The 26,069-nt window shown below is 44.6% G+C and overlaps 2 protein-coding genes across 9 annotated transcripts in view; one reads left to right on the forward strand and one right to left on the reverse strand.

Annotated features, from left to right (window-relative positions):
• LOC121569015 (heat-stable enterotoxin receptor-like) overlaps positions 1-14,234 on the forward strand; it is a 28,475-nt gene extending 14,241 nt beyond the window's left edge. Inside the window, exons 14-28 of the mRNA XM_041879637.1 lie at positions 2,846-2,917; positions 3,100-3,204; positions 3,285-3,371; positions 3,589-3,721; positions 3,966-4,103; positions 4,334-4,419; positions 4,669-4,760; positions 5,119-5,277; positions 5,444-5,636; positions 5,945-6,119; positions 6,304-6,402; positions 6,513-6,607; positions 6,744-6,820; positions 7,024-7,174; positions 14,193-14,234. Of these exons, the coding sequence (XP_041735571.1) occupies positions 2,846-2,917; positions 3,100-3,204; positions 3,285-3,371; positions 3,589-3,721; positions 3,966-4,103; positions 4,334-4,419; positions 4,669-4,760; positions 5,119-5,277; positions 5,444-5,636; positions 5,945-6,119; positions 6,304-6,402; positions 6,513-6,607; positions 6,744-6,820; positions 7,024-7,174; positions 14,193-14,234 (1,704 nt within the window). The remainder of the gene's footprint in view (positions 1-2,845; positions 2,918-3,099; positions 3,205-3,284; positions 3,372-3,588; positions 3,722-3,965; positions 4,104-4,333; positions 4,420-4,668; positions 4,761-5,118; positions 5,278-5,443; positions 5,637-5,944; positions 6,120-6,303; positions 6,403-6,512; positions 6,608-6,743; positions 6,821-7,023; positions 7,175-14,192) is intronic.
• A 614-nt stretch (positions 14,235-14,848) lies between these two features.
• On the reverse strand, positions 14,849-25,206 carry LOC121576730 (BTB/POZ domain-containing protein KCTD5). 8 transcript variants are annotated; one of them, XM_041890134.2, is made up of 7 exons: positions 24,710-25,205; positions 19,803-19,923; positions 19,170-19,261; positions 18,712-18,855; positions 17,625-17,750; positions 17,111-17,216; positions 14,849-14,990 (listed from the first exon to the last, which is right to left on the reverse strand). In XM_041890134.2, the coding sequence occupies exons 1-6, from the start codon at positions 25,058-25,060 to the stop codon at positions 17,145-17,147; spliced, it is 906 nt and encodes a 301-aa protein (XP_041746068.1). In that variant the 5' UTR covers positions 25,061-25,205; the 3' UTR covers positions 14,849-14,990; positions 17,111-17,144. The 8 variants fall into 8 exon arrangements, with proteins under 8 accessions (XP_041746068.1, XP_041746060.1, XP_041746090.1 ...); XM_041890126.2 differs by having other exon boundaries at positions 18,712-18,858; XM_041890156.2 differs by having other exon boundaries at positions 18,760-18,858; positions 24,710-25,203.
• Positions 25,207-26,069: the final 863 nt, after the last annotated feature.

Raw genomic sequence — 26,069 nt, forward strand, 5'->3', positions numbered from 1 at the left:
TATACCAAAATGAATCGGAAATGTAGTCATTGACAAGGTTAGAAATAATGATTTTTAATTGAAATAATAATTGTGTCCTTCAAACTTTGCTTTCGTCAAAGAATCCTCCATTTGCAGCAATTACAGCCTTGCAGACCTTTGGCATTCCAGTTGTCAATTTGTTGAGGTAATCTGCAGTTGGATTGGCTTGATGGGCACTTCTTACTTACCATACGGTCAAGCTGCTCCCACAAAAGCTTAATAGGGTTGCGATCCAGTGACTGTGCTGGCCACTCCATTATAGACAGAATACCAGCTGACTGCTTCTTCCCTAAATAGTTATTGCATAGTTTGGAGCTGTGCTTTGGGTCATTGTCCTGTTGTAGGAGGAAATTGGCTCCAATCAAGCGCCGTCCACAGGGTATGGCATGGCGTTGCAAAATGGAGTGATAGCCTTCCTTCTTCAAGATCCCTTTTACCCTGTACAAATCTCCCCCTTTACCACCACCAAAGCACCCCTAGACCATCACATTGCCTCCACCATGCTTGACAGATGGCATCAAGCACTCCTCCAGTATCTTTGCATTTGGTCTGCGTCTCACAAATGTTCTTCTTTGGGACCCGGACACCTCAAACTTCGATTTGTCTGTCCATAACACTTTTTTCCAATCTTCCTCTGTCCAGTGTCTGTGTTCTTTTGCCCATCTTAATCTTTTCTTTTTATTGGCCAGTCTGAGATATGGCTTTTTCTTTGCAACTCTGCCTAGAAGGTAAGCATCCCGGAGTCGCCTCTTCACTGTTGACGTTGAGACTGGTGTTATGCTGGTACTATTTAATGAAGCTGCCAGTTGAGGACCTGTGAGGCGTCTGTTTCTCAAACTAGACACTCTAATGTATTTGTCCCCTTGCTCAGTTGTGCACCGGGGCCTCCTACTCCTCTTTCTATTCTGGTTAGAGCCAGTTTGCGCTGTTCTGTGAAGGGAGAAGTACACAGCGTTGTACTTCAGTTTCTTGGCAATTTCTCGCATGGAATAGCCTTCATTTCTCAGAACAAGAATAGACTGATGAGTTTCAGAAGAAAGTTCTTTGTTTCTGGCCATTTTGAGCCTGTAATCAAACCCACAATTGCTGATGCTCCAGATACTCAACTAGTCTCAAGAAGGCCAGTTTTATTGCTTCTTTAATCAGCGCAACCGTTTTCAGTTGTGCTAACATAATTGCAAAATGGTTTTCTAATGATCAATTAGCCTTTTAAAATGATAAACTTGGATTAGCAAACACAAAGTACACAGGACTGATGGTTGCTGATAATGGGCCTCTGTACGCCTTTGTAGATATTCCATTAAGAAGCAGCCGTTTCCAGCTACAATAGCCATTTACAACATTAACAATGTCTACACTGTATTTCTGATCAATTTGATGTTATTTTAATGGACAAAAAAATGGCTTTTCTTTCTAAAACAAGGACATTTCTAAGTGACCCCAAACTTTTGAACGGTAGTGTATGTAGGTTACAGGAACAACCACGGCTCAGGGACTGATACATTGGTCTGGTTAGGTGTATTGTAGTCTCATGTTGCCAAACTCCGTAAACTCGTCAAGTCCTTCACTTTGACACTTGAAGCAGGATCTTGAGGGAGCTGGATATGGAAGTCAGGTGTTCTGAGGCTACTGCTGTTGTCATGGTGATCGAGGGCAGGTGTACTGAGGCTACTGCTGTTGTAAAGGTGATGGACATCAGGTGTACTGAGGCTACTGCGGTTGTCATGGTGATGGAGGTCAGGTGTACTGAGGCTACTGCTGTTGTAATGGTGATGGACATCAGGTGTACTGAGGCTACTGCGGTTGTCATGGTGATGGAGGTCAGGTGTACTGAGGCTACTGCTGTTGTCATGGTGATGGAGGTCAGGTGTACTGTGGCTACTGTTGTTGTCATGGTGATGGAGGTCAGGTGTACTGAGGCTACTGCTGTTGTCATGGTGATGGAGATCAGGTGTACTGAGGCTACTGCTGTTGTCATGGTGATGGAGATCAGGTGTACTGAGGCTACTGCGGTTGTCATGGTGATGGAGGTCAGGTGTACTGTGGCTACTGCTGTTGTCATGGTGATGGAGGTCAGGTGTACTGAGGCTACTGCTGTTGTCATGGTGATGGAGATCAGGTGTACTGAGGCTACTGCGGTTGTCATGGTGATGGAGGTCAGGTGTACTGTGGCTACTGCTGTTGTCATGGTGATGGAGGTCAGGTGTACTGAGGCTACTGCTGTTGTCATGGTGATGGAGGTCAGGTGTACTGAGGCTACTGCTGTTGTCATGTGATGAAGGTCAGTGTACTGAGGCTACTGCTGTTGACATGGTGATGGAGGTCAGGTGTACTGAGGCTACTGCTGTTGTCATGGTGATGGAGGTCAGGTGTACTGAGGCTACTGCTGTTGTCATGGTGATGGAGGTCAGGTGTACTGAGGCTACTTCTGTTGTCATGGTGATGGACATCAGGTGTACTGAGGCTACTGCTGTTGTCATGGTGATGGAGGTCAGGTGTACTGAGGCTACTGCTGTTGTCATGGTGATGGAGGTCAGGTGTACTGTGGCTACTGTTGTTGTCATGGTGATGGGGGTCAGGTGTACTGAGATTACTGCTGTTGTCATGGTGATGGAGATCAGGTGTACTGAGGCTACTGCTGTTGTCATGGTGATGGAGGTCAGGTGTACTGAGGCTACTGTTGTTGTCATGGTGATGGAGGTCAGGTGTACTGAGGCTGCTGTTGTTGTCATGATGATGGAGGTCAGGTGTACTGTGGCTACTGTTGTTGTCATGGTGATGGAAGTCAGGTGTACTGAGGCTACTGTTGTTGTCATGGTTTCAGATTGTGATCCTGAAGGAGCTGAAGCACTCGGATGGGAACTTTAACGAGAGTCAGAGGATAGAACTCAACTCGGTGAGTCACCGATTACACAGCAAGTCTGTTAACGTACAGTAGGCTACTCAAGGGTATCAAGTATGCATTTCTACGTGTGTTCATGTGGTATCTTTGTTTATTTTATTTTATTTTATTTTATTTTATATTTTATTTGATTATAACTCCTATTGCTTATTATACCCATCCTTCCTGATTTACAGCTTCTGCATATTGACTACTACAACCTGACTAAGTTCTATGGCACAGTCAAGTATGATCATGGTGTGTTTGGGGTGTTCGAGTACGGCGAGAGGGGATCCCTAAGGGTGAGAAACACACACACAAGCGGCCACATGCACGCGTGCACACACACACACTTTGACCTTTGACCCTCTTCCTTCCTCAGTATGTGCTGAATGACAAGATCTCGTACCCGGAGGAGACCTTCATGGACTGGGAGTTTAAGATCTCTGTCATGTACGACATCGCTAAGGTGACCTGGCAACAACTCTAGTCTGCTGTTAGTTTGTATGAGCTCAGAAGATGTCAACTCAAGATGACCCCTGACCCCAAGTTGGAACCTTAGACAATAATTTTGATCTAGTCAATATTGATATACATTTCTGAAAGTGCTTCGATCCGTTTGGGAACGCTGAGTCATTGAAATACTGTAAGTTCAAAGACAAAACCTCCTTTCTTCCTCTCCACAGGGTATGTCCTACCTCCACTCCAGTGACATCCAGGTCCACGGCCGTCTCAAGTCCACTAACTGTGTGGTGGACAACCGCATGGTGGTCAAGATCACTGACTTTGGCTGCAACACCATCCTAGACCCAGGCAGAGGTAGGAACTATTTATTCTGTAGGGATAGCTTGCTAGCATAGTTAGCGTTCATGCCATACACATCCCCTGAGGTCTGTCTGTCCTAGGACTGTTTCTTTCTGTCTTATCCCTTATTTTTGAGCTATTTTCTTTTACCTATCCTCCCCTATCCCGAATCCCCTCACTCCATCACTCTATTCTCCATCCTTTCCCTCCCTCCTCTCCTCCCCCTCTCTCCTTTTATCTGGCCCTCTCTCTCCATCAGACCTGTGGACAGCTCCAGAGCACCTGCGTAGACAGGGGATCTCCCAGAAGGGGGATGTCTACAGCTTTGCCATCATCGCCCAGGAGATAGTTCTCAGGAGGAGCACCTTTTACACCGAGGCCTGCTCCGACGGTGCAGGTTAGACACATTCCTATATAACACCTTATATAGAAACTTGCAACCAAATCAATGCATCAGTTCCGCTATACTGTAATCACCCTTGTTTAGAATTTGGCACTTTGATGTGGTGCTGCATTTCATTCTGGGGAATTATCGACCCCTCCTGGCCAAATGTAGCATTGTTCAGTTGAGCGCCACATAGTGTAGCAGAAAAACAAGACGCTCACATGTTGTTCTGTCTTCATCAGAGAAAATGGCCAGAGTGCAGTACCCCAGCGAAACCTATTTCAGACCTGATCTGAATGTTGAGACTGCAGGAGAAAAAGAATTGGAGGTAAGATTGGCATTTGTTTGTTTGTGTGTTTGTCTGTGTGTCTATCATAGAGAGAGGGAGAGAGAGAGGGTTGAGAGAGAGAGAGATGAGAGGAGACAGAGAGAGAGAGAGCGAGAGAGGAGAGAAGACAGACAAACAGACAGAGAGAGAGAGAGAGAAAGGGGGGAGGAACAGATTTACAGTATGGAGAAAGATATGTATAGAGATAGAGTCTGAAATCCACTTGTGTTTTTTCCTCCATGCCCACAGGTGTACATGCTGATGAAGATGTGCTGGGATGAGACCCCAGAGCGAAGGCCTGACTTTAAGAAGATGGAGAGCTCACTGGGGAAGATCTTCAGGTACCAGCTACCTACTTTTATCTCTCTTTTATTGGATAGAGCTAAACACTTGCCAGGCCATTTGATCAGAAAGGTGAAGAATCACTGTACAAAGATGGTAAAATATCTCTGTAACATGATAAATGGTCAAAATGGAGTTGTAGAGATATGAGTGAGAGGGAGCATGGTTATGGTTTGCAGTGCTTCATTAATATTTAATTACTGTAGAGCTGCACCATTCCCTTCATTTAAGAGACATTTGAGAAACACCTCACAAGGGCAACACCTACATTGAAAAGTGGTGTGTGTGTGCGCATGTGTGCGTGTGTGTGTGTGTGTGTGTGTATGTGTGACTGATCCTTTCTCCTGTTCTCCACAGTAACCTGCACAACCAGGCTAATGAGAGTTACATGGACAACCTGATCCGTCGTCTACAGATGTACTCCAGGAACCTGGAGCACCTGGTGGAGGAGAGGACAGCGCTGTACAAGGCTGAGAGAGACAGGGCCGACTGCCTCAACTTCATGCTGCTGCCTGGGTCAGTCAACAACAACAACAACAATTAACAGATATCCACACACAGTTCAATGCTCCTGTTGTTTTATTAAGTGCAATGTTTTGACCAGAAGGTCTTTGCCAGACTGCACAACCAGAAAACCACTTTAAGACCAGCAAATTACTTCTCTCCATCTCTCTCGCTCCAGTCCTGTGGTGCGTTCTCTGAAGGAGACGGGCAGTGTGGAGCCAGAGCTGTTTGAGGAGGTGACGGTGTACTTCAGCGACATCGTGGGCTTCACCACCCTGTGCCAGTACAGCACCCCTATGGAAGTGGTGGACATGCTCAACGACATCTACAAGGGCTTCGACAGCATCCTCGACCACCACGACGTATACAAGGTTAGGTTAGGGATAGGGTTAGTGTTGTGGTTTAGGGTTAGGGTTGTGGTTTAGGGTTAGTGTTGTGGTTTAGGGTTAGGGTTGTGGTTTAGGGTTAGGGTTGTGGTTGAAGCTAGGGTTGTGGTTGAGGGTTAGGGTTGTGGTTTAGGTTAGGGTTGAGGCTAGGGTTTTGGTTGTGGTTGAAGCTAAGGTTGAGGCTAGGGTTAGGGTTGTGGTTGAGGTTAGGGTTGTGGTTGAGGTTAGGGTTGTGGTTGAGGCTAGGGTTAGGGTTGTGGTCCAATCTAATCTTCCTTTTTGTCCTGTGTCAGGTGGAGACGATAGGTGATGCGTACATGGTGGCGTCAGGGTTGCCGCGGCGGAACGGTAACAGGCACGCGGTGGACATCTCCCGCATGGCCCTGGACATTCTGGCATTTATGGGGACCTTCCAGCTCAGACACCTGCCGGGGCTACCTGTGTGGATCCGCATTGGGATGCACTCAGGTACCCCTAGTCCCTCAAGTCCCTATCCTGAATTCATGAAACCTCCCATCTTTTCCTCTCTATATCATCAATGCAAGCCTCCTTGGTCTCTGCGCTTTCCTTCTCCCTCCTTCCTGTAACTTCCCTCACTCTCTCCCTCTGTCTGTCATCAATAACCCCCTTATGCTTGCTACTTGTTCCCTAGGCCCCTGTGCAGCAGGAGTGGTGGGGATAAAGATGCCCAGATACTGCCTGTTTGGAGACACAGTCAACACTGCCTCTAGCATGGAGTCAACAGGACATCGTAAGCAGGCTACAGGAACACTAGAGATATCCATACCAACTCCATACAAACATGTCATATCAGCTGTCATGGCAGATGAGTAAAATACAACTCTGTCTCTCTCCATCCAGCCTTGAGAATCCACATCAGTCAGCCCACCATCAGCATCCTACAGAGGACAGACTGCAAGTTTGAGTACGAGAAGAGAGGGGAGACTTTCCTCAAGGTATGGACATGGCACATGCTGCTTTGCCGTTTGTCATGATAGAATCATACAGATTTTTTTGCTGTCATTTGTACTGTGTAGTTCTCTTATCTACTGAGTTGAATATCATGTAAGAGTGTGTGTATGTGTATCCCAGGGTAAAGGCACAGAGTTGACCTACTGGTTGACAGGTGAAACAGGAGAGGACTACAACCTGCCAACGCCCCCGACAGCGTGAGTTAACCTCCTGCTAATGTACGTGCTCCCCTATAATTGTACATCACTAGAGGTACACGTCATATTTACATCTATATTATTAACTTCTACCTTCTATGTCCTTCTTCCATTTTGTAGGATAAACAGAGATCATTAGAGATACATATCTATGTAGATCTATATACTGTAATTAACTCCTATGTCCTTGTCCCTCCCTGCAGGGAGAACTGCCAGCGTCTGCAGCAGGATCTGGCCCAGATGATCCAGAAGTGTCTGGACAACCGTTCGCTGGGGTCAGAGGTCATGGAGAAGAGGAACACCCTGTCCATGAGGCAGAGGAGGGTGGGGAGTGATGGAGGGACGGAGGGGAGAGTGGAGGGTGGGGAGGGACGGAGGGGGGAGAGGAGGGTGGGGAGGGACGGAGGGACGGAGGGGAGAGAGGAGGGTGGGGAGGGATGGAGGGGGGTGGGGAGGGACGGAGAGGAGCAGGGGGGAGAGGAGGAGGATGGCGATGACCAGCCGGAGTACCTCCATCTGGCTACCATTGACAACTTCACTACTTTCTTGTAGTTATTTTGATCAGGAGAAATACGGTTATTATTCAAATGTATTTGACTTTAGTTTTCACACAATCTATTTATCTATCTACATACATATTCCTTTTAACGGACTGCAATATATGTAGACCATTATTGATAATTTTTTACTCTGATAAATAAAAACAAGGTATAATTTCTCATTTAAGAACAAATGACATTGAAACTTTATTTCTTTATGTGGTTATATTTACAGTTGTTGGAATCATTCCTGTACAGCATGTTACCAATGTAGTTGATGGGATTGAAAACATTTATCATGTTTCATTGAACCTGTAATAGTTCACTGAGGCATTACAATTCCTATACGTCACGGATGTCTGAGATGTTATGGGTGTATCTGAGTACATTGATGCTTTAGTTGAAGGGAGTAGGAAGGAAGCTCTCACTCGCGCTGATATTCTACAGTGAATTATAAATGACAATGCACAATTGTCTGAGATATATATATATATATTACACACACACACACACAGTGTCTTGCGAAAGTATTCACCCCCCTTGGCATTTTTCCTATTATGTTGCCTTACAACCTGGAATTAAAATTGATTTTGGGGGGGATTTGTATCATTTGATTTACACAACATGCCTACCACTTTGAAGATGCAAAATATATTTTTTTGTGAAACAAACAAGAAATAAGACAAAAAAAACAGAAAACTTGAGCTACAAGTCTCTTGGGGTATGTCTCTATAAGCTTGGCACATCTAGCCACTGGGATTTTTGCCCATTCCTCAAGGCAAGGCAAAACTGCTCCAGCTCCTTCAAGTTGGATGGGTTCCGCTGGTGTACAGCAATCTTTAAGTCATACCACAGATTCTCAATTGGATTGAGGTCTGGGCTTTGACTAGGCCATTCCAAGACATTTAAATGTTTCCCCTTAAACCACTCAAGTGTTGCTTTAGCAGTATGCTTAGGGTCATTGTCCTGCTGGAAGGTTTCCCAGTCCCTGCCGATGAAAAACATCCCCACTCCCTGCCGATGAAAAACATCCCCACAGCATGATGCTGCCACCACAATGCTTCACTGTTGGATGGTGTTGCTCTACCTGTAGCTCAGTTGGTAGAGCATGGCGCTTGCAACGCCAGGGTTGTGGGTTCGTTTCCCAGGGGGGGCCAGTATGAAAATGTATGCACTCAATAACTGTAAGTCGCTCTGGATAAGAGCGTCTGCTAAATGACTAAAATGTAATGTAATGTAAAATGTGTTCTCGGGGTGATGAGAGGTGTTGGGTTTGCGCCAGACATAGCGTTTTCCTTGATGGCCAAAAAGCTCAATTTTTGTCTCATCTAACCAGAGTACCTTCTTCCATATGTTTGGGGAGTCTCCCACATGGCTTTTGGCGAACACCAAACGTGTTTGCTTATTTTTTTCTTTAAGCAATGACTTTTCTGGCCACTCTTCCGTAAAGCCCAGCTCTGTGGAGTGTACGGCTTAAAGTGGTCCTATGGACAGATACGCCAATCTCCGCTGTGGAGCTTTGCAGCTCCTTCAGGGTTATCTTTGGTCTCTTTGTTGCCTCTCTGATTAATGCCCTCCTTGCCTGGTCCGTGAGTTTTGGTGGGCGGCCCTCTCTTGGCAGGTTTGTTGTGGTGCCATATTCTTTCCATTTTTTTATAATGGATTTAATGGTGCTCCGTTGGGATGTTCAAAGTTTCGGATATTTTTTTTATAACCCAACCCTGATCTGTACTTCTCCACAACTTTGTCCCTGACCTGTATGGAGAGCTCCTTGGTCTTCATGGTGCCGCTTGCTTGGTGGTGCCCCTTGCTTAGTGGTGTTGCAGACTCTGGGGCCTTTCAGAACAGGTGTATATATACACTGAGATCATGTGACAGATCATGTGACACTTAGATTGCACACAGGTGGACTTTATTTTACTAATTATGTGACTTCTGAAGATAATTGGTTGCACCAGATCTCATTTAGGGGCTTCATAGCAAAGGGGGTGAATACATATGCATGCACCACTTTTCCGTTAGTTATTTTTTAGATTTTTTTTTAAATAAGTAATTTTTTTCATTTCACTTCACCAATTTGGACTATTTTGTGTATGTCCATTACATGAAATCCAAATAAAAATCCATTTAAATTACAGGTTGTAATGCAACAAAATAGGAAAAACACCAAGGGGATGAATACTTTAGCAAGGCACTGTGTGTATATATATATATATACACATACAGTGGGGAGAACAAGTATTTGATACACTGCCGATTTTGCAGGTTTTCCTACTTACAAAGCATGTAGAGGTCTGTAATTTTTATCATAGGTACACTTCAACTGTGAGAGATGGAATCTAAAAGAAAATCACATTGTTTGATTTTTAAGATCTTAATTTGCAAATAAATTCATAAAAAATCCTACAATGTGATTTTCTGGATTTTTTTTCCTCATTTTGTCTGTCATAGTTGACGTGTACCTATGATGAAAATTACAGGCCTCTCTCATCTTTTTAAGTGGGAGAACTTGCACAATTGGTGGCTGACTAAATACTTTTTTCCCCCACTGTATATATATACAGTTGAAGTCGGAAATTTACATACACTTAGGTTGGAGTCATTAAAACTTGTTTTTCAACCACTCCACACATTTCTTGTTAACAAACTATAGTTTTGGTAAGTCGGTTAGGACATCTACTTTGTGCATGACACAAGTAATTTTTCCAACAATTGTTTACAGACAGATTATTTCACTTATAATTCACTGTATCACAATTCCAGTGGGTCAGAAGTTTACATACACAAAGTTGACTGTGCCTTTAAACAGCTTGGAAAATTCCAGAAAATGATGTCATGGCTTTAGAAGCTTCTGATAGGCTAATTGACATCATTTGAGTCAATTGGAGGTGTACCTGTGGATGTATTTCAAGGCCTACCTTCAAACTCAGTGCCTCTTTGCTTGACATCATGGGAAAATCAAAAGAAATCAGCCAAGACCTCAATAAAACATTGTAGACCTCCACAAGTCTGGTTTATCCTTGGGAGCAATTTCCAAACGCCTGAAGGTACCACGTTCATCTGTACAAACAATAGTACGCAAGTATAAACATCATGGGAACACGCAGCCATCATACCGCTCAAGAAGGAGAGGCGTTCTGTCTCCTAGAGATGAACGTACTTTGGTGCGAAAAGTGCAAATCAATCCCAGAACAACAGCAAAGGACCTTGTGAAGATGCTGGAGGAAACATGTACAAAAGTATATATATTCACAGTAAAACGAGTCCTATATCGACAACCTGAAAGGCCGCTCAGCAAGGAAGAAGCCACTGCTCCAAAACCGCCATAAAAAAGCTAGACTACGGTTTGCAACTGCACATGGGGACAAAGATCTTACTTTTTGGAGCAATTTTCTCTGGTCTGATGAAACAAAAATATAACTATTTGGCCATAATGACCATCGTTATGTTTGGAGGAAAAAGGGGAACGCTTGCAAGCCGAAGAACACCATCCCAACCGTGAAGCACGGGGGATAAATCTGTCATGCTCATGGATGAGTAGAAAAATAAACAAAAACCTCATGCTGAGGAATACTAGGTTTTCAACTCAACTTCTGATGTCTTGGAAAAACAGTTTGAGATTAGGCTACAAACTAGAGTCTCAATAAGGGGGACGCCTTCTGATGCAACACCACCAAAACATTACATTTACATTTTAGCAGACACTCTTATCCAGAGCGACTTACAGGAGCAATTAGGGTTAAGTGCCTTGCTTAAGGGCACATCGACAGATTTTTCACCTAGTCGGCTCTGGGATTAGAACCAGCGACCTTTCGGTTACTGACACAACGCTCTTACCCACTAAGCTACCTGCCGCCCCATGAGGTCTATGCCAGACACATGGCTATACATGGAATAAAGCAGAAAAACATTGACACTTAAAAACAGAGGAAAAACAAGATAAAACTTATTTTACAGTAAAATAACACGCAATTCAAATGTCATGAAAAGAAATAACCAAAAACAGTATTCAGTAACAGCTTGGTAATTATACAGTCTACTGACCGACTCAAACAAATCTGCCCAGAGACTTTGTAGATGACTGCTTGAAATCAAGGCACCCAATAATCAAAATTGCAAGACCATCAAAAATGCTCTTCCTTGATAACAAAAGAGGTTAACACCTCACAAGCGCAAAATAAATGCAAGATTGCCTCCATGAAAGCTTTCAACTGAAATCAACTCAAATGGTGATCTGTCGGTGTGTTGATGTGTAGAGACTAGAATCACTGTAGTTGCAGTATTTGAAGGTTGCAGAGACAGGCAGTCTACTGGCTATGCCAATATTGGGCTGCAGGGGCTAGGAGGTGATGATGGCCAGTGCCAAATCCTTTTAAATCAGTTGTGACAGTTTTCTGTTCTAAGGCTCTGGCCAGCTGTTTGACAGGGTCTTAGCTCCTTTCTCCTCATTAACAGTGAAATAAATTGAATTAAAATAGTATTAAATACATCTGAAAAACGTCTCATAAAATGCTGTAATAATATACAGTGCATTCGGAAAGTATTCAGACCCCTTGACTTTTCCCCCCATTTTGTTACGTTACAGCCTTAATCTAACATGGATTAAATTAAAGCATTTCCTCATCAATCTACACACAATACCCATAATGACAAAGCAAAAACTAGTTTTTAGAAATGTTCGCAAATGTATTACAAATAAAAAACAGAAATACCTTATTTACATAAGTATTCAGACCCTTTGCTATGAGACTCGAAATTGAGCTCAGGTGCATCCTGTTTCAACTGATCATCCTTGAGATGTTTCTACAACTTGATTGGAGTCCACCTGTGGTAAATTCAATTGATTGGACATGATTTGGGAAGGCATACACCTGTCTATATAAGGTCCCACAGTTGACAGTGCATGTCAGAGCAAAAACTAAGCTATGAGGTCGAAGGAACTGTCCGTAGAGCTCCTAGACAAGATTGTGTCAATGGGAGAACCTTCCAGAAGGACAACCATCTCTGCAGCCCTCCACTAATCAGGCCTTTATGGTAGAGTGGCCAGACGGCATGACATGACAGCCTGCTTGGAGTTTGCCAAAAGGCACCTAAAGGACTCTCAGACCATGAGAAACAAGATTCACTGGTCTGATGAAACCAAGATTGAACTATTTTGCCTGAATGCCAAGCGTCACGTCTGTAGTAAACCTGGCACCATCCCTACAGTGAAGCATGGTGGTGGCAGCATCATGCTGTGGGGATTTTTCAGCGGCAGGGACTGGGAGACTAGTCAGGATCGAGGGAAAGATGAACGGAGAAAAGTACAGAGAGATCCTTGATGAAAACCTGCTCCAGAGCGCTCAGGACCTAAGACTGGGGCGAAGGTTCACCTTCCATCAGGACAACGACCCTAAGCACACAGCCAAGACAACGCAGGGGTGGCTTCGGGATGTCCTTGAGTGGCCCAGCCAGAGCCCGGACTTGAACCCAATCGAACATCTCTGGATAGACCTGACAATAGATGTGCAGCGACGCTCCTCATCCAACCTGACAGAGCTTGAGAGGATCTGCAGAGAAGAATGGGAGAAACTCCCCAAATACAGGTGTGCCAAGCTTGTAGCGCCATACCCAAGAAGACTCGAGGCTGTAATCGCTGACAAAGGTGCTTCAACAAAGTACTGAGTAAAGGGTCTGAATATTTACTGTAAGTAAATGTGATATCAGTTTTTTTTTTTTTTTTTTTACCAAAAAATCTAAAAACCTGTTTTTGTTTGTCATTATGGGGTATTGTGTGTTGATTGATGAGAAAACCCCCCAATTTAATCCATTTTAGAATAAGGCTGTAACGTAACAAAATGTGGAAAGTCAAGGTCTGAATACTTTGCCATGTGAAAGCGAGGAACCATCATACCTCTAGCTTTGATGGGGTGGGGCCACAAAAAAATCTGAATTTATCATGAGGGGCCGCAATGGCTCGTGGGTCTGTGTACCAACATCCATGACCACAAATGCAGTCAGAGCCAGCCCTAGCCTTTTGGGGTGACATTGTGTTGCTCCCCCCCACCTATGGAGCAAAATATTTTAGCAGCCCCCCTCTTCAAAGCAGAAAGAAAAATGTTTTAGAGTTCATTTCCTGCAATTCTACACATTTTGCCATGGGGCGTAGAGAAAATGTTGCAGTTTTAAAGCAAGTTTACTGCAATTCTACAGATTTTGACGTGGGGCAGAGAAAATATTTTGCTATTTTATAACTAATTTCATGCAATTCTACATGAGGCATAGAGAAAATGTTGCAATTTTACACCAAATGTACAGTACCTGAAATTCTACACATAGGGTGGAGAGAAATGTTTGCCGTTTTTAATATGATATCTGAGTGAGAGTGACTAACTAAATCAATGGGGGGCCCTCCGATCGATAATTTGACCATGATTACTACAAGTTTAGATAGCTGGCTAGACTAACTTACTAATCTAAATCATTTTGACTGACTGTCATAAGAGAGAAACTGCTGATGCACAACCAAAATTCTAAATTGCACTTGTGTAATTATTCTGAAAATGTATCCGCAGGCTTACAAAAGGGGTCCGCGGCTGCCAGTTGCCCATCCCTGCTCTAGCTAAACATGTCATGACAACAGCCTGGCCTCAAGGTGCCAGGGACTATCATTACAACATGAGCAGAGAACAGGGTTGCACCAAAATGGCACCCTATTCCCTAATTAGTACACTACTTTTGACCAGAGACCTATGGCCTCTGGTCAAAAGTAGTGCACTATATATGGAATTGGGTGCCATTTCAGACACATGCCTCTTTCAGGCACCTCTCTCTTCTCTTCATGTTCCTGACAGGGCCTAGAGTCACGCTGGAGCCAGGCCAGGGCGACAGGCTGAGAGCTCTGCTCTGCAGGCACGCACATGCCTCAGGGAACATGCATGTTGCGGCAGGAAGCACTGTTGTGTGTGTGTGTGTGTGAGAGAGAGAGAGAGAGAGAGAGAGTGTGAGTGTGAGTGTGAGTGTGAGTGTGAGTGTGAGTGTGAGTGTGAGTGTGTGTGAGTGTGAGTGTGTGAGTGTGCGTGTGCGAGTTAGTGAGTGTTGCTGACTGTGGCCGGTTAGTTCATGTCTGTCTGTCTTTCTGTATGAGTCTCACAGAATGTCAGAGACACACCACAGGCCCATGTCTCACTATGGTATCAAGCATCAGACCAGTCAGAACCAGTCTAAACAACAACTTACGAATCACATATTTAGTGTGAATTTCATTTTTCATAGTTGGATGAGCACATTGATTTGAAGTGCTTTTCATCCATTTTTTTGTACAAATGTATTTTACTAAGATTCCCTAACTGCCATGACTTAAGTGGTGATTAGAACTAAAATACATTTTAAATGATAGATAATAATACAAAATGCTTTTACTAACATATCCGTCTCTCACACTTTGAAATGTTGCTGTTTCGCTGCTGGTGAGGGACATTTCTGCTAATGTTTCAATAATATTTGAAAACAATGTTTGAGCATTTATTGGTCTTTTTTCCCCCCAAAGCAACAACAATAATACAACATATATAAATAAACACATAATGGAATGTCAAGCTAGAAAAATACATTTCTCTCTAGTACATCCGGGATCCATGGCTGTGAAAAAGCTGGAAGACAAGCAGAGACAGGAGAGACCCTCTTTAAAGACAGATTCTCATGTTCATGTAACCCTTCACAATATTTTACAACTGAGAAACATTTCAAACTGTGGATCAGCTTTGATTGGACGACATGGGAAACAATCTAAAGACAGAAATGTAATGTTGTTTATGTTTGATGGTGACAATGGTGACAATAATAGTGTGTCCCTTTGTTGTGGATGGAAAACAACAACATAAGCTTGATTAATTGGTGTTTGGATAAACATAAAACGCTGCAGCTCCACTTTGTGCAGTTCTGCCAAACTATGTCCCCTTTACACTTGTACAAGTAAGATGGTTTGTGTGTGTGTTTGTGTGTGTGTGTGTGTGTGTGTGTGTGTGTGTCTTTGTGCGTGTGAACTGTAAAATAAACTAATACTACTATTCCACAAAATGTCAGGGCTATTCCATGTCATTGCATTGGTAATGAGAGACCTTTAGGAGAGGGTTTGGATCAGTGGCAGCACAGCAGCGTCAGCTCATTATTAGTCTTGGAAATCCCAGATCTAGAGCATTGTTAATGTGAGAGGCATCTAGGGCATTGTTAATGTGAGAGGCATCTAGGGCATTGTTAATGTGAGAGGCATCTAGGGCATTGTTAATGTGAGAGGCATCTAGGGCATTGTTAATGTGAGAGGCATCTAGGGCATTGTTAATGTGAGAGGCATCTAGGGCATTGTTCATGTGAGAGGCATCTAGGGCATTGTTAATGTGAGAGGCATCTAGGGCATTGTTAATGTGTGAGGCATCTAGGGCATTGTTCATGTGAGAGGCATCTAGGGCATTGTTAATGTGAGAGGCATCTAGGGCATTGTTAATGTGAAGGCATCTAGAGCATTGTTAATGTGAGAGGCATCTAGGGCATTGTTAATGTGTGAGGCATCTAGGGCATTGTTAATGTGAGAGGCATCTATTGCATTGTTAATGTGAGAAGCATCTAGGGCATTGTTCATGTGAGAGGCATCTAGGGCATTGTTAATGTGAGAGGCATCTAGGGCATTGTTCATGTGAGAGGCATCTAGGGCATTGTTCATGTGAGAGGCATCTAGGGCATTGTTCATGTGAGAGGCATCTAGGGCATTGTTCATGTGAGAGGCATCTAGGGCATTGTTCATGTGAGAGGCATCTAGGGAATTGTTCATGTGAGAGGCATCTAGGGCATTGTTAATGTGAGAGGCATCTAGGGCATTGTTAATGTGAGAGGCATCTAGGGCATTGTTAATGTGAAGGCTTCTAGGGCATTGTTCATGTGAGAGGCATCTAGGGCATTGTTAATGTGAGAGGCATCTACGGCATTGTTCATGTGAGAGGCATCTAGGGCATTGTTCATGTGAGAGGCATCTAGGGCATTGTTCATGTGAGAGGCATCTAGGGCATTGTTCATGTGAGAGGCTTCTAGGGCATTGTTCATGTGAAGGCTTCTAGGGCATTGTTCATGTGAGAGGCATCTAGGGCATTGTTCATGTGAGAGGCATCTAGGGCATTGTTCATGTGAGAGGCTTCTAGGGCATTGTTAATGTGAAGGCTTCTAGGGCATTGTTCATGTGAGAGGCATCTAGGGCATTGTTAATGTGAGAGGCATCTAGGGCATTGTTCATGTGAGAGGCATCTAGGGCATTGTTAATGTGAAGGCTTCTAGGGCATTGTTCATGTGAGAGGCATCTAGGGCATTGTTAATGTGAGAGGCATCTAGGGCATTGTTAATGTGAGAGGCATCTAGGGCATTGTTAATGTGTGAGGGCATTGTTAATCTGCCTAGGGAGACTAGCTCATCATCAGAACAGCTGGGTTATGCCGCTGATCAGATCATGTCCCAGGCAGGACACAAAGGCCCTAATTAGTATTTCAAACAAATAGAAGCCAACTTTTTACGACGGGAGCAAAAGTTCAAGGCCTACTTTTTTCTCTACATAATGTAAAAATCTAAAACACTTTTTAAAAGGTTACAGTCTATCCTTGGCCTTTGATTACTGTATTGAGTTTGGGGCAAGGAAATGCCTGTGAAATAGCTCTGGATCCCTTTTGATCACATGGGCTACTGCTGCTACTATCCACCACCAGCCAACAACACTAGCATGGATCCTCACCCATTCACGTCTTTGGAACACTGACACAAGACTGTCATTCCCCTTTGCACTCATTCGGGGTGGTATTTCTCTCTCCTCCCTCCTCCTCATCCTGCACCTCTGAAGCCTTCCCTCGATTAAAAGGGCGGAGAATAAAAAACGACAAAAAAATAATGAACAGATTGATGAGTATCACAAAGAGAGAGCGAGAACAGATGGATGATGGAGTGAATGTGCTTTTGAATGACATTTGGGAGATGTGTGTGACATTTGGAGGGTTTGAGTGGAGAATGCCGAGACTAAGATCAAAGGCTGCTGAGATCATCTTGGATAAGGAGAAATGTCACACAGTGACAGATCCGTATCCTGCTACTTCAGACCTGTGTGGAAATCAATGGTGGTGATAAGTGAATGGTGGTGATAAGTGAATGATGGTGATAAGTGAATGGTGAATGATGTACGATTTAGGAGTATATCCATCTGACGCATCTGCATGTGTACCTGTGTGTGTGTGTTTCCTGTGTGTCAGTCTCACCTTGGTCTTGTGGCTCTGTTCGGTGCCCAGGCCTGAGCCAGGTGTGTGTAGCTCCTTGGACACCACACACAGAAACTCTGCCTGGTCCTCTGTCCCATAGCTGTACGACGAACCAATGTTCACCATCTACCACAGAGAGAGAGACACAGAGAGAGAGAGAGAGAGAGAGAGACACAGAGAGAGAGAGAGACAGAGAGAGAGAGAGAGAGAGAGAGACACAGAGAGAGACACACACACAGAGAGAGACACACAGAGAGAGAGAGACAGAGAGAGAGAGACAGAGAGAGAGAGAGAGAGAGAGAGAGAGAGAGAGAGAGAGAGAGAGAGAGAGAGAGAGAGACACACAGAGAGAGAGAGAGAGAGACTCACAGAGAGAGAGAGAGAGAGAGACACAGAGAGAGACACACACACAGAGAGAGACACACAGAGAGAGAGAGACAGAGAGAGAGAGAGAGAGACAGAGAGACAGAGAGAGAGAGAGAGAGAGAGAGAGAGAGAGAGAGAGAGAGAGAGAGAGAGAGAGAGAGAGAGAGAGAGAGAGAGAGAGAGAGAGAGAGAGAGAGAGAGAGAGAGAGAGAGAGAGAGAGAGAGAGAGAGAGAGAGAGAGAGAGAGAGAGAAGGAGGGTGAGAGAGAAAGAGGTGGCCCCGTATCACAGCAGGTCAGGCCATGGATGCTCATGCAGAGAGCAGGAACGGTGGAAGGACAGCCTAGCAGCACTACAACAGTGGGCAGTGAGACTGAACTGTACACCCTGTTGCAGTGACGGCAATGTTTAGCATTACTCAATACTCTTTACTAAACTGGTGATGTGCGTGCCAACATATGGTAGGTTCTATTGGAACTTCCTTAGCGCCGCTTCCTTTTTGCATCTCCTTCCCGTTATGATCACTGGTCTGTGTTTGTTCAGATCAGTCTTCTTCTGAGGGGAAGGAAATGTGAAAAGGAGGCCATCTTTGTGAGCAGATTGGGACTGGGCCTTGGTCTCTGATTGGTCTGCCTCTGAGACTCTGATTGGCTAACAGAGAGCAGGAAAGGGGTTGATTGGTTGGGAGGGTGGTAGAGCAGAGCAGCACGAGTCCAACCCACAGTCCAGAGCAGTCCAGTGCGGGGCTTTCTGCAGGCGCGTACGCTGACCTGCTCAAACTTCCAGCCGTCCGACATGGTGGAAACCATTTGAGTCAGCTCCTCCTCCTGGCACTGCAACACCCGGTACACATGTTTAGGAGGCACCTGCTGATAGGCGGAGAGAGAGAAGAGAGAGAGAGATATGTAAACACTGCAACACCCGGTACACATGTTTAGGAGGCCTTTACAACCAGGGGGGATGGGTGAAATATACTAGAAAATACAGAAGGAAACATGGCAGAACTTTCTGCACAAAGCACTGGGTGCTAGTCTGTTGTTTTAACCTGTAGCCATTTTGTATTTGTGTATATCTCGGTCGCTTATGTACAGTGTGTGTGTGACCTGTGTGTGTCTGTGTGTGTGTGTGTGTGACCTGTGTGTGTCTGTGTGTGTGACCTGTGTGTGTCTGTGTGTGTGACCTGTGTGACTTTACAGTCCCGCTCCAGGATCCTCTCCTTGATCAGTTTGATCAGAGGAGTGATGTTGTAGAACTCAGCCTCCTCCAACACACCTGGGAGAGAAACACACACACACACACAGAGAAATCAGAACCATGGACAGCAAAATCATATTTAGCTTATGTTGATTGGACTAAATCATTTTTGGTATCTTTTAGTTGTCACTGGAATAGTGAAGGCAGCTCCTGTTTTCTTTGCGACTTGGGTAACTCACGTAATTCTAAATCAATAGTTGTTTAGTGGTCCAAAAATGTCGGCAACGTTAACTTGCTTGACCATGCTGTAGGTCATGTAACTGTTTGTTACATGCAATATGCTGTGTGGACTCCACCGGACAGATGTTGCTCTCCGGTTTAGTGATGAAACAAAGGTGTGGTTGAATTTTTTCTGCCACTATGTCTTCTTATTGTCTCGGCCTTTAGGTCTATATATCACGGTGTCAAGGCATATGAACTAACAGGTTATAGAGAAAACAACGCAATTATCACAACACATAGGTTGTAGTATGGCTTTTTTTCTGGCTTCCCCTGTGATTTTACCCACACACCACTGCTGCATGCTTATTACTAGTCTTACAATGTAAAAATACCAAACCTAATCCAGTACCTTCTTCAGCCAACTCCTTGTTGTAGACTAGTTTGCCATGTCGCAGGTAGTTGAGGATGGGGCCAAAGTAGGTGGGGTCTCTGTCTATCACATAGGCCCCTGTCTCGTCCTACAGTGGAGGAGAGAACCATAGGAATTACTAGTATGAATAGGAGATCAATATTAAGTGATATTCTATTGCGCTATTCTAGTCTATTGGGTTTTGGTAAATATGTAGGATTGGAAACCCCCTTGCGATTACCTGTTATACACTAACAGCAAAAGTCCTCGTGTCGAGAAGGATGTAATTAGAGTGATAGAGTCTCTATTACAGCCTAGGGATGGGGGGAGTCGAGAGAGATAGAGAGAGAAGGACTAAGAATGAGGATAGAGATGCACAGAGATATGGAGAGAAGGGAGAGAGAGAGAGTGTTGGAGAGAGAGCCTGTTACATTCACATGGCTTGGCCCTTTCTTGGCTGAAGGCCTGCCAGTGCCTTTACAGCATCCCCCATAGAGAGCTCCCTGCCTGCCGATTACTCAACCAGCCCCAGGCACCCATCCTCAAACACAGAGACACTATAAAGAGAGAGGGAGGTAGAGAGCGATGAGAGAGAGGCCAAGGAGTTCAGAAAGAGGAGAATGGGAGAGAGGGATTCAGGAACACGAACAGAGTGGAGTGAGCTAGCAGAAAAGCAGAAAGAGAGAACTACACTATATACACACAAAAGTATGTGGACACCCCTTCAAATTAGTGGATTCTATTTCAGCATCACCCGTCGATGACCGGTGTATAAAATCGAGCACACAGCCATGCAATCTCCATAGACAAACATTGGCAGTAGAATGGCCTTAATGAAGAGCTCAGTGACTTTCAACGTGGCACCGTCATAGGATGCCACCTTTCCAACAAGTCAGTCAAATTTCTGCTCTGCTAGAGCTGCCCCAGTCAACTGTAAGTGCTGTTATTGTGAAGTGGAAATGTCTAGGAGCAACAACGGCTCAGCCACGAAGTGGTAGGCCACACAAGCTCACAGAATGGGACCGGCGATTGCTGAAGCGCGTAGAAATCGTCTCTGTCTTCGGTTGCAACACTCACTACCGAGTTCCAAACTGCCTCTGGAAGCAACGTCAGCACAAGAACTGTTCGTCTGGAGCTTCATGAAATGTGTTTCTATGGCTGAGCAGCCGCACACAAGCATAAGATCACCATACGCAATGCCAAGCGTTGGCTGGAGTGGTGTAAAGCTCGCTGCCATTGGACTCTGGAGCAGTGGAAACGCGTTCTCTGGAGTGATGAATCACACTTCACCATCTGGCAGTCCAACGGACAAATCTGGGTTTGGCGGATGCCAGAAGAAGGGTACCTGCCCCAATGCATAGTGCCAACTGTAAAGTTTGGTGGAGTAGGAATAATGGTCTGGGGCTGTTTGTCATGGTTCGAGCTTGATCCCTTAGTTCCAGTGAAGGGAAATCTTAATGTCACAGCATACAATGACATTCTAGACGATTCTGTGCGATTAATTGGAACGCCGACTGCGAGCCAGGCCTAATCGCCCAACATCAGTGTCCAACCTCACTAAAGGAATGAGAGCCTGCAGATCAGAGAGCGAGAGCGAGAGAGAGAGAGGGAGAGGGAGTGAGATGGGCGGAGGGATGGAGGGTATGTGAGGCACTCAGCTGAATGAACATGAGACTTGGGAGCCATGCAGATAAAAGGAGGATCGATTGGAGTCGAGAGCTGGCAGACACTGGAGAGAGAAGGAGAAGGGGAGGGAGATAAAGGGGGCTAGACAGGGGCAGAGGTGGAGGTGCTGGGGGAAAGGGGGCTAGACAGGGGCAGCGGTAGAGGTGGGGAAAGGAGGCTAGACAGGGGCAAAGGTAGAGGTGCTGGGGGAAAGGGGGCTAGACAGGGGCAAAGGTAGAGGTGGGGAAAGGAGGCTAGACAGGGGCAGAGGTAGAGGTGCTGGGGGAAAGGGGGCTAGACAGGGGCAAAGGTAGAGGTGCTGGGGGAAAGGGGGCTAGACAGGGGCAGAGGTAGAGGTGCTGGGGGAAAGGAGGCTAGACAGGGGCAGAGGTAGAGGTGCTGGGGGAAAGGAGGCTAGACAGGGGCAGAGGTAGAGGTGCTGGGGGAAAGGGGGCTAGACAGGGGCAAAGGTAGAGGTGCTGGGGGAAAGGAGGCGAGACAGGGGCAAAGGTAGAGGTGCTTGGGGAAAGGGGGCTAGACAGGAGCAGAGGTAGAGGTGCTGGGGGAAAGGGGGCTAGACAGGGGCAGAGAGCGAGAGACAACCCAGAGCAACTGCAGTTGAGGACAGACAGACACCTCCTTATTGGACGTGACTTGACGACACCAGAATATCTCAGTACCCTCGCTATGAATGATACACGCACACAGCGAGGGTGAAGATTAAAAATGAGCTACTTTCTCTCTGTATTTCCTGTCATCCTGGCCTGTCTGTTCAGCCACACCGCCGCCGATCAGCCCATTAAACAGCCGTCACGGAAAAGTAAACCCTCATCTGGTGTGTTAATGGTTTACCCGGCGTTTACCCAAGGAACTACACAATGTGCTAGCCTAGTGCCAGGTCCTATGGGGGCCTCACTGGGTCCCACAGGAAATACCTGTTAGGAAAACAGGGGTGTTGTTTGTCTCAACAAAGAGACAGACACACATACAATCATTTGACTTATTCTAGGGAGAAAACAATAACTGAAACCAGAGAGAGAGAGACACACACACACACACACACACTCATGGACACTAGTGCACTAATCAAATCAAGCTTTATTTCTATAGCACATTTCAGACATGGATGCAACGCAATGCGCTTCACAGGAAATCATATAAATAAAAACAATGAAAATAAAAACAGAAATATTTACTACACAAATACAAGAGGATAAAAAAAGAAAAGTATAACATTAATAACTGAAAGACTAATAAAGCACCCTAAGGATAAGCAAAGCAAAAAAGGTCTGTTTTAAGATCTCTTTTAAATATTTCCACGGTTTCGGCCCCCCTCAGGTTCTCTGGCAGGCTATTCCAGAGGCTGGGGGCATAGTAACTAAAGGCTACCTCTCCATGCCTCTTGGTCCAAGGCTTTGGGATAGTTAAAAGGCCAGTGCCAGAGGACCTGAGGGACCTACTGGGTACATAACTCAAAAGCATGTCTGACATGTATTGGGGTGCACAATCGTCGATTGATTTAAAAACCAATAGAAGAATCTTAAAATATGTGTGCTCTCCGCCTGGTCTTGGTCAGTACCCCTGCTGCAGCATTCTGTATGTTTTGCAGTTGACCAATGGCTTTCTTGGGTAGACCAGACAGTGGAGCATTACAGTAGTCAAGCCTGCTTGTAATAAAAGTATGGATGAGTCTCTTTGTATCAGCCTGAGAGAGAAACAGCTTCACCTTGGCAATGTTCCTCTGGTGGTAAAAAGCTATTTTGGTCAGAATCTAAAATGACACCTAGGTTTTTTACCTGGTGTTTTATCTTTATTATCCATGAATTAAAATGTGCGGCCAGATTATCTCTCTGTGCTTTGGCTCCAACAATAAGTACCTCGGTCTTGTCTTGGTTTGGCTGGAGGAAATTGTGAGCCATCCAAGTATTTAAATCACTAATACAGTCTAATAATTTATCTGTGCCGCTAAAATCCTCTGGTGACACAGAAATGTAAAGGTGTCTATCATCTGCATAGTAGTGTAAATCAATGCCATGCTTTCTGATAACGCTGCCAAGGGGTAACATACATAAACTGAAACTTAACCGGACCCAAAATGGAACCTGGTGGAACGCCACATGTAATATCTATTTTCTCTGAGTTATGTTCACCAAGGGTGACAAAACTCTCGACCAGTTAACTAGGTCCTAAACCAACCAACCCACCTCTCCAGAAGGACATCATGGTCAACAGTGTCGAATGCAGCACTTAAATCCAAGAGTACAAGGACAGAGAGCTGTTTGGCATCTGTGTTGGCTCTAAGATAATTTACCACTTTAACTAAGGCTGTCCCTGTGCTGTGATAGGCACAAAAACCAGATTGGAATTTTTCTCAAATACAGTTGGCACTTTAAAAAAATCATTTAGCTGTATGAAAACCAATTTCTCCAGAATTTTGCTTAAGAATGGAAGGTTGGAGATTGGCTGAAAATTGCTAATAGCTGAAGAATCTAGATTACTTTTCTTCAGAAGGTGTTTCACCATAGCAGTTTTTAGTGCATTGGGGAAAGTGCCTGTGAACAGGGAGTGATTAACAATAACTTGCACTGTTTTGAAGAAGGTGGTGGGGATAGGATCGAGAAGGCAGTTAGAAGGCTTAAATTGTGATATCACTTTCCTGAGCATGTCTGTGTCAACCAGGGAAAATAACTCCATGGTGTTTTTGCGCGGTAGGTTAGGGCACATATCAAACGTCTCATCAGGTCTTGCTTGACTGATACCCAGCCTAATGTTTGTGATCTTATCTCTGAAATAAACTAATCAGATCTAGATGTGGAGGAGAGCAGGGTAGGATTTATCACGTCATCAATGGTCAAGAAGAGCACTCAAATTATTCTGATTATTAGTGATCAAATTAGATGAATGAAGGTCACACACAAAGATGATGCGCCTCATCTATTAATTGTGGCCAGTGGTGCAGGAGCCAGTGAATTGACAGTACAACACTGGGCTATGCATGTGGCCAAGGGACGAGACCATCTGTAATCATAGGCTACAAACAGACAGAAAGACAGACAGTCACTCTGAAATTAATCATATTATATAGCCCTACTGCATTAGTGATGTACGGTATTTCATGAACAGATCAGTCACAACCTACAGATTGACAACCTACAGTGCCTGTCTTGCCTTATCAGATTCGGATCTCTTGATCGAAGCGAAGACAAGCGCTTGATCAATTCTCTCCTTACCGTGTCCGAATGCAAGTCCTGTTGTTGACAGAGCCGATAGAGAAAGGAAGTCTGTTCTTTAAGTAGGGTATGCCGCGTTGTGAGGAATACCGTACCGCCGACGTTCAAACGGACCCATTTCCCGTTATTTCCCACTGTTGGATTGACTCCACAACCGTTCCCGATGCTGTGCGTTTCCGTCCCACTTGATTCGGTACCGCTCGAGGTTGCTGTGGTCTTATTCTCGCTTACCTCGCTGTCTTTATTGTTATTGTTGTTGTTATTATTGTTATTGTAGCCCTGAGGTGTTGATAACGAGCCGACTTCTGATACAGCCTGCGGCACCGATTTCCTTTTATCCTCCGTTGCCATTAGGAAAATAAGCAATGGATGCAAACAACGTCAACAAGCAATAGCGTGCGTGCGTAGCCCACCACGGTTGAGCTTCCTCTCTTTCTCAACAACACTTTTCCCCTCTCTACGACAACCGTGTACCTCGTTGACTCGAGCTCCGCCCAACGATTTACATATACACACTAGATGACTGACAGGGGGCGCTGTTTTGAAGCCAAGGGATCTCCATTTTTGTACTCCTTCACAGAGCCCAACAGTGGAGGTGTCATAATACCCATAAAACCTAGCGGTCAAACAGGGAAATGGTTCCAATCGTTTTTCCACCATTTATTTGTCCTAAAGGGGATTTTAGAAACACTTAAAATAAGGGCTGTGTTTTGTGTAGGTTTACCCTGGCGTGACGTTTTGATAACCATGTAAAGCTCTCTCAGACAAGGTCACTTTTATCAATATATTCGGCTCTATTTACTCTCAGATTCAAAATGCTAATTAGTATCAAAGTAGACATCATGCAAAACTACAAATCCCTGCAAGCTCCTGCACGTCATCTCTCGCTGACACCTTTGCTAAAAGGTATTGTGTCAATAAAAAACTTGCACAAGACAGTTCACAGAATTGTCCATTTAAATAAATTTAGCCAATTTATTAATTACTACATTTAACTAACATTAGATAGTTAATCCAGAGATTCTTACCTTTGCCTCAATTTGGCAGTCTCGCCCAGATCATCATGGCATTTGTAGTTCTTTATGATAGCCACATTAGCAGCTAATTAGCATTTCATTTTTGGGGGGTAAATACAGGCGAATATATTGATAAAAGTCACCTTGTCCTAGAGAGATTTACACGGTTATTAAAACGTAACGCCAGGGTAAGCCTACACGAAACACCGCCCTTATTTGAAGTTTTTCTAAAATCCCCTATGGAAAAACTGAATGCTGGAAAAACGCTAGGTTTTATGGGTATTATGACTCATACTGTGGTACTCTATGGTAAAAACATATTTTGGAAGCTATAGAAATGCATT

Source organism: Coregonus clupeaformis, chromosome 1 (assembly GCF_020615455.1).
Source record: "Coregonus clupeaformis isolate EN_2021a chromosome 1, ASM2061545v1, whole genome shotgun sequence".
NCBI classification, from domain to species: Eukaryota; Metazoa; Chordata; class Actinopteri; order Salmoniformes; family Salmonidae; genus Coregonus; species Coregonus clupeaformis.